Here is an 8319-nt window from a genome sequence, read left to right on the forward strand (position 1 = left end):
ACCTAGAGAGTAAATTTTTTCGGTTTCCTAATGTGCTTCTCGTGTACTTTAAATAGATATATAACAATCGTTTTTCTAAAGCAAAATTGAAATTAGTGATTTTTTCAAATTTGAGTTTTTTTTTTACAATATTTGCGACTTTTTGAGCTTAGTGTATGTATATGTTATGATCTATTTGCTGTAGAACCTTGATATTTGGAATATAACTAGACACTTTGAATATGAATTCACCTATGACAAAAAAACTTATGTGGGTGTGGCACATCCGGGTTGAATTACTAATTGTTTACATTTTGGGGCTGGGGCATAACTCGCATAGGATGCGTTTGTTCAAAAAGAGACTTTGCACACAATTACCTCATCCTTTTGGCCAGTATGTATTAACAGCTCAGTTGTTTCAGCTTTATAGTTTCAAAAAAAGGAACGGGTTTTAACATTTGGATATTTTCATTTTTCGATTTTGACCTTTGTTGACTTTTGTTGACCTATTTCTTTTGACCTCTATTATGTAGGAACTTGACATTTGGAACATAACGTAACATTTTGAATATTGATTAACTTATTCAAAAAAATTGAGTTGGGCGTGGCACTTCCGGGTTAAATTACTCATTATTGACATTTTTGGCCAGGGGCATAACTCGCAAAGTATACATTTGTTCAAAATGGAACTTCTTACACAATTACCTCATATTTTGAGCCACTTTGTCTTAGAATTTTGGTTGTTTCCGCTTCATAGTTCAAAAAAAGGAACAGGTTTTGGAAATTCAAAATTTTCAATTTTTGACCTTGACCTTTGTTGACCTTGACCTTTGTAGGATCAAACGTCATTGGCATTGGCTATCTATTTATACTTTTATATTTGCTGTCCTTAGTCAACTTCTGGTTTTATAGTCGTTAGCAATTTGAAATTTTGATGGCGTATATCTCTTGATCTTGACCTTTTTAGGCCTTCTCCTTTACAAGATCAAAGGTCATTGACCTTGGCTATCTGCTGATACTTTCATTTGTAAGGTCTGACGTCCCCTTCCGGTATTAAAATCTTCTAAAAAATGAAAATTTCTCAACTTTAGACTGTTCTTGCGCTTGATCTAATTATCGTCGAAGGTTGATTTTTTCAGGGTCTTTTGCATTTTGCTACATTTGCAAAGTCCCACTCTGTGCCACGTGTGGCTCTAGTTTTTATTGTTTTAAGTTTGACTCTTAGTCTTTATACACATAATTATATCTATATTGTTGTGATAGGTTTGTGTAATGTATTAGTATTATTATTAGTATCTGGTATCAAGCGGGATCGTAACTAGCGCCTTTTCCTGCGAGGCAAAAATCTGGTTAAACTTCAAACGGAAACCACATTCATTCTTTAAATTTTGTAAACAAAATTAATGTTTTTGTCAAATAATTGATAGTTACGGCCCTGTCAAATACCCATCTTCTCTTATAAACATGTGATAATGTATGATTTACGAAGTAATGTGAAAGAGCGGACTAGGAATTAAACAAGTTATTGATATATAATATATATATAAAAAAAAGTGAACAAAATTTTGATCTCACACCATTAAACTTATTTAAAAACAAAATATACTTTATAGGATATCGCCGTTTCCTCTTTGTACTTTTTTAGTGCATTATCTTGGTGTTTATTATATACACTGATAAGAATATCGAAGGACTTATTTTGTTAAGCATGACCGTCATCCGATCTATCTGGGGATGTGACCTTGAAATATTTCTAGCTCTTATTCTATTCAGTATTCTTTAAGCTATTAGCTTTCCTTAATTTTTTTAGGAGGCAATGTTCATATTATTTAATTGATATACAAATATAGATGGAGCTTAACAATTTATTGATGAACATTTTTTTTATAGAGACCGGTGATAAACCAAATACCCCAAAATTGGCTGTTGACGTCGATCCATAATATAGATTAGTATCGAAATACAAAATCAATAAGACAAAACTCACAATTTTCAACCTTTCGTGTTTGCCACTTGTTATTACACAACATGCTTTCTATTTTGTTTTAAGTTTTAGAGGTGGTTTGCTTTAAATAAAAAAAATGTATCACCTGGATAAAAATGTTCTAACGTAAATAATTCAAATACAGAAGGGTGCAACCTTAATTACAAGGCCAAGTTCCAGTTCGTGTTCGCGGCACTAACGTGATTGTCAAATTATAATTCCGTTGATCCTAACTGAAAATATCTACTTGGATATAATATATGCACCAGTATTTTAAAATAAGCTTTTATTGAACGCTGTTATACACTTGTCCCAATCGTGACAAAGTTGGAGAATCCATATTCAGTAAGTTCCATGGTCGTCTTCCACTGCTACTCTGATCACCTCTAGAACAGAACCATGCATATCGCTCTATAGCCCAATGATGCTCTAATTTTGGTACAAGATCGTGCAAAAAACTAATGTAGTGATCGACACTGTTACTAGCAGTACAGGCAAATTCAGTCAACCAGATTCGCTTTTTGAATTTGTTGTAGATCTTCAGTAATGAATCTATCATTTTGTTAGAATCGCAATGGTAGCCATGAACAGCGATTCTGTCAACTCGACATTTATGACATGCCTTAAAAAACCTTTCAAACCATTGAATACACATATCTGGATTATTATCACATCCGTATGGTGCTGGACTGATTAATATTCGGTTTCCAGCTAGTTTCTCTACTTGAGGCCATAGTTGAGCTGCTCTTTCAGGTGTCAAATTAGCTTGATTCTTGGCATTCGGTTCATTAAAGCCTAATACATGTTTCGCATCAGCTGGAATTTTGGCTACATGAAGATATTTCTCACTCCATATCATTGGAACAAACTCTCCCCGCGGGAACTTGGAACAGTGCTTCCAATGGTATTCCTCTCTGCTGTAATGCCAGTTATACCTGTAACAAACATTATTGTTAGACAATCGAGGATAGTTCCGAATGAATTTGTCTCTTAAACCGTAAAAATAAATGGTTTATGCTAAGCTAAGCTTTAGGTCCACAGAAATAGGGAATTCTGCTCCCTAGAACATGATCTACTATTAAGCGTTAACTAACTGAAATCACTTCATTAAAAAGAAATCCTCGAATCTATCCAAAAATCCATCAAATTCATGTCTTTTTTCATTCAATTTTACATAATCTTAATTTTGGACATCGTATATCGAAAATCAAAACAAATATTAACACTTTCTCACCACCATGATGTTCCACTCAAAGCAAAGGTATCACCACATTTGTACAATCTACCACATAACCCGAAACCCTTTTTAGGGGTCGCGATACCGGCAGATGTGCACAATAGAACTAGTAAGAGTGCTAACAGCATTATACTGAATATCGAAACATTGTTGTCTTTTTACCTTATATACAGTAGTTGAAGGGTGAGAATTACCAGCCGTAGATTATAATGAACCATTCAAACGAATCTGGAATATATTCACCTTGGACTCAATAGATAATATGATCTACATAAAAATTGAATGGCTATCCTTCAACTTTTCATCAGTATTAACATCATAATCTAGAACGTTGTCTTCCTTGTATCGACTCCTTCTTTGTAATTTCCACTGCATATATGTCTAATTGATTACATAATTATCAATGATTGGATTCCGTTTACAACATTAACTAGAACGTCACCCTCCTTGCACTCTTTTAGATATTTTTCACAATTAGCATATAAATATACCGACATGACAATGTATACGTTTCTTTTGTAAGAAATTCAAAGGACACCTGTCTTTACTTCTGCATTTGAAGCTTAATAATTATGGTTACGTCTGATTTTATATTTAAACGTTTGGCTGATAAGAATAATGCACATAGAAAAGATATTGTTTCTCTTCAATGGATATCAATCTTCAATTCTTAGACTTTTGTAAAGTAATATCATTCATTAAATAATATGCTTTCTATGATTATAACTTTTACAAATTGCAGAACCCGAAACTCAAGGTCAACGTACCAATGAAACAACGCCAAATATTGTTATGTATCTGGCTTCCAATATTATCATTGATATGTCTATAACTACTATTCAGATTAGAGAACACAAATTAGAACCAAGCCACTGTTTTGTATTTAAAATAAACACCAACAATTATTATCATATTTATTTGTAATTTACTTGTAATCATTATAGAATAACCCCACAGAAGTTAGGGTGGGACTCTTTAAATTTAACAGATTACTACTAAAATTAGGCATAAAAGTTGTTGCTTGCTTATTACGTTGACTAAACCAAGCGTATCTTTCTACAAAAGAAGCTTGTTCTAGAAGAGGAAGAGCAATATTCATAAAATTAATCTGATCTTGACTGGAAACGTTACCATGACAAGCAAATTCTGTTAACCAAATTGGTCGATTAAAATGGGATGATATTTTCCCTAACGATTGGAGTAATTCATAAGGTACACAATGGTAACCATGAACCGCTATTTTGTCAACTCGACAACCCGGACAAGCTTTGAAGAATCGCTCGTACCAATCTATACACATATCAGGGTAAATGTCACAAGCGGCTAGAGCTGGGCTGACCAATATTCTACCCCCTGCTATTTTCTCAACACGAGGCCAGAGTTCAGCACACCATTCAGGAGACATGTGATCCGCTTCGTTGGGTTCATTGAAACCAAGGACGTATTTACTCTCTGGTGGTATTTCAGCATCCAATGTGTCGGCTTCATTAGCTATCATAGGAAGATATTCACCTCTGGTACGTCGTGGACAGTGATATGTTACATCTTTAGTAAAATTATAATGCCAATTGTACCTGGAACAAAATGCCTAATTGATGTGTAAATATTTTATCTGGATATCCTTATGACGGGAAATGAAGTTGAAGGCGATCACATTCGATCTACAAAAATGGCTTGTCAGAGATAAGAATTCTTACTAGCTTTCAGTTGTGCGAATGCTAAATTCAGTTTTAAAATTCTATGGTGGGAGAGTTTGGAGGTAAACATCATAATATTAAAGGTTAACATACCACCAATATGTATTATTTAATGCGTAGGTATCTCCACACTCATAATAATTATAATACATTCCAAATCCTCTTTTATATGAAGAATCCACTCGCTGTTCACATACTAGCAACACTAGTACAACTTGAGCAACGAAAGCCAGGTTCATTATAGAATCGAATCTGTCGAATATACTGTTCTAGAACTTACTTAAATCATATCAGAAATAGTTTTAAGATAAGCGCTTGTGACACAATTGATACAGTGCAATTCATTCATGTGCATGTCACAGTTTAGTTTGGAGTATTCAGTATCTGTAATAGGATTTGGTGAAAATTATTTTCCATATTGAAAGGGTACTCTCCTTCGTCAGTTTTTTTCAAGCAAATTAGAAGTTACTCTGATGGTTTTCTTGTACTGCTCAGCAAAATGGAACGTTGTCGATTTATTTTTATTATAAGAGCCGAATTTTTCTTACCGTGAGGAGGATTCGAACCCACGACACCTAACCGCCTTGAAACACCATTATGTGGATCAGTTAAAAGATGGGGTTGGCACTAACATCTGTTTTACACAGATTTTCTTAGTAAGTAAAACATCTCGGTGCTCGGTATAAGTTTACCTAAAGAACATGTATTGAGGCATTCGTTAAACTGGAGTAAAAAAAGTTCTTGGGTAGACTCTTTAATTCATTAAATGACTCAATAGTGATTATTTCGCATCAAGACACTTTGAACTATTATCGACCTTGATCCACTATTTCTAACTGGAATAACACTCAACACAATTCTGTTTTACGGTAACCTTGATCTCAAAGATAAGAACAAAGTCATTAATCTAGACAAACAGACTTATAAACAGTTAAATAAAATGTACCTAAGTAAGTATCTCAAAGGTCACAACTAATGCCGGGACCATTCCAAGGACAATAATATGTACTACAGACTGAAAACATTTAAATCTTCCATTAACAGGCATTAAATTTACTTACAGAGAGCTCTCAGAATGTAGGAGAGCATATTGTGTTCAAAACAAATCCAGGGGTAGGGTTAAGTTTACTTAAGTTAACGAACCCCATTCATCTAGTTGAGCTAGTTGGAAATAAAATAGGCCTCTTTGGATTCTTTGTAATTTATATAGGCAGTGTATAATTTAATCATTAAAGAAACACATTGATAAAGTGTGCCTTAAAATGTTAATTATCACTCCAAATGCAAATTTTTCATAAAGGGATAAAGCCCTTAAACTATTTTCTTTCCCTCTAACATTCTCAATGCATTTAATTGGCAGCGCCAGCATGGTACGTGCGGTGGATATTTTCAAATATGATTTTTATGGCTTCGGGCTATATAATTTCGTGATAATTGGTTATCAAAATACATTAAATCAATTTGATCCTTCAAATGTTAGGTGTTTGGTGGTGACGATAGTATAAACTTTCATTGTAGGTTTTTGATTACTTGAAGGAGTAAAATAAACACAATTTCAAATCGTATCAAGGACTGTTTGTAATTGGCGAAGATACTGTCAAGGTAAGTAACCCGTCTAGTGATGAAGACAAATAGCCAGCTTATTTTGCAATTCTCAATAATTGGAATTGTTATGCTATATAAGATACAATGAAGGCAAATATTTTTCATTTTTGCAAAAACTATTTGTATTACACGGAATTTTATTCAAAATCTGGTAAGTTTATTTTATGAGTTACTGGAACCACATATTTCGATCGGGAAATCAGAATGGTGAAAATAGTATTTACCTACATGGTACAAAATTAAGATCACCTCTGTTAACCCTACCTACAGTTGGATTCAATTTGGCCAATTTAGAACACTGAACATATTCGACATAAATCACTTTAATACGATGTTAAAATGAATCAAAGTGATCCAAAGCATTGCGGCAAGAATATGTTGGTGTTAAATCTAGGATTAGAGGTCAACTGACTCATTCGGCCTTAAGCTTCATAATTCATCAAATAGAATACATTTTATTTATAGGTTGTTCATCATACCATTCAACATTATGAGGTTATGAACAATTTCTTGACATCATTATCATAAGCTTTCTACATAGCATCAATAATTATTATAGAATGTTCCAACAGATGTGAGGGTAGGACTATCTAATTTCAGTAGGTTATTGCTAAAATTAGGCATAAACGTGGAAACCTCTTTACTTCGTTGACTAAACCAAGCGTATCTTTCTACAAAAGAAGCTTGTTCTAGAAGAGGAAGAGCAATATTCATAAAATTAATCTGATCTTGACTGGAAACGTTACCATGGCAAGCGAATTCTGTTAACCAAATTGGTCGATTAAAATGGGATGATATTTTCCCTAACGATTGGATTAATTCATAAGGTACACAATGGTAACCATGAACCGCTATTTTGTCAACTCGACAACCCGAGCAAGCTTTGAAGAATCGCTCGTACCAATCTATACACATATCAGGGTAAATGTCACAAGCGGCTAGAGCTGGGCTAACCAATATTCTGCCCCCTGCTATTTTCTCAACACGAGGCCAGAGTTCAGCACATCGTTCAGGAGACATATCAGATTGGTTTGGTTCATTGGGTTCATTGAAACCAAGGACGTATTTACTCTCTGTTGGTATTTTGCTATCGAGAGTATCAGCTTCTCCAAATATCATAGGAAGATATTCACCTCTGGTACGTCGTGGACAGTGATATGTTACATCTTTAGTAAAATTATAATGCCAGTTGTACCTGAAAAAAATCATAGACTTTTCATAGTATCCATAGGCTACCTAGGTTCATATTATGAACTGAATCTGCATGTTTTTTTCGTATTTTTATGTCTCTTACTGCACTCGGCATCCATATTCTGTCGAATCATTCTTATTGGCGTTTAATTGAATTCCGGCACAATAACACCGTACTAAATAAAACTGAGTACAATACAAATCAAAGGTTAAGAATGATTGTCCCAGAAGTATTAATATGCATGTGAAAAGGAATCAAGGAAAATACGCAGTGAAGCAATCAGATATGATATGACCTTCTAAACCGACAAATTATAAGAATAATGCCGGTTTACAAAGAATGTGGTTAAAAGACATAGGCTTCATCTCATTATATTTCAAAACTTTTCTATTTACTTTTTAGAAGAAGTCTTATTTTACACAGATGGACTCTCAGTATATGATGATAATATATTGAGCTATAAATTCATAGGAAAGATAACCTACCACCAATATGTATTATTTAATGCGTAAGTATCTCCACACTCATAATAATTATAATACATTCCAAATCCTCTTTTAGAGGAACCATCCACTTGCTGCTGAAATACCACCAACACAAGTTCCAATAGTGCAACAAACACCAT

The 8319-nt window shown here is 33.9% G+C and overlaps 3 protein-coding genes across 3 annotated transcripts; all 3 read right to left on the reverse strand.

Annotated features, from left to right (window-relative positions):
- Positions 1–2232: 2232 nt before the first annotated feature.
- On the reverse strand, positions 2233–3328 carry LOTGIDRAFT_231190 (hypothetical protein; the record flags this gene model as incomplete). The annotated part of the gene is made up of 2 exons (XM_009052201.1): positions 2233–2898; positions 3198–3328. 2 exons carry the CDS (start codon positions 3326–3328, stop codon positions 2250–2252), a joined length of 780 nt encoding a protein of 259 aa, XP_009050449.1. The 3' UTR covers positions 2233–2249.
- A 797-nt stretch (positions 3329–4125) lies between these two features.
- Positions 4126–5136, reverse strand: LOTGIDRAFT_158765 (hypothetical protein; the record flags this gene model as incomplete). The annotated part of the gene is made up of 2 exons (XM_009052202.1): positions 4126–4774; positions 4991–5136. 2 exons carry the CDS (start codon positions 5134–5136, stop codon positions 4126–4128), a joined length of 795 nt encoding a protein of 264 aa, XP_009050450.1.
- Positions 5137–7045: 1909 nt separating this feature from the next.
- LOTGIDRAFT_158766 (hypothetical protein) lies at positions 7046–8319 on the reverse strand (the record flags this gene model as incomplete). The annotated part of the gene is made up of 2 exons (XM_009052203.1): positions 7046–7697; positions 8180–8319. 2 exons carry the CDS (start codon positions 8317–8319, stop codon positions 7046–7048), a joined length of 792 nt encoding a protein of 263 aa, XP_009050451.1.

Source organism: Lottia gigantea (genome assembly GCF_000327385.1).
Source record: "Lottia gigantea unplaced genomic scaffold LOTGIsca_18, whole genome shotgun sequence".
NCBI lineage: Eukaryota > Metazoa > Mollusca > Gastropoda > Lottiidae > Lottia > Lottia gigantea.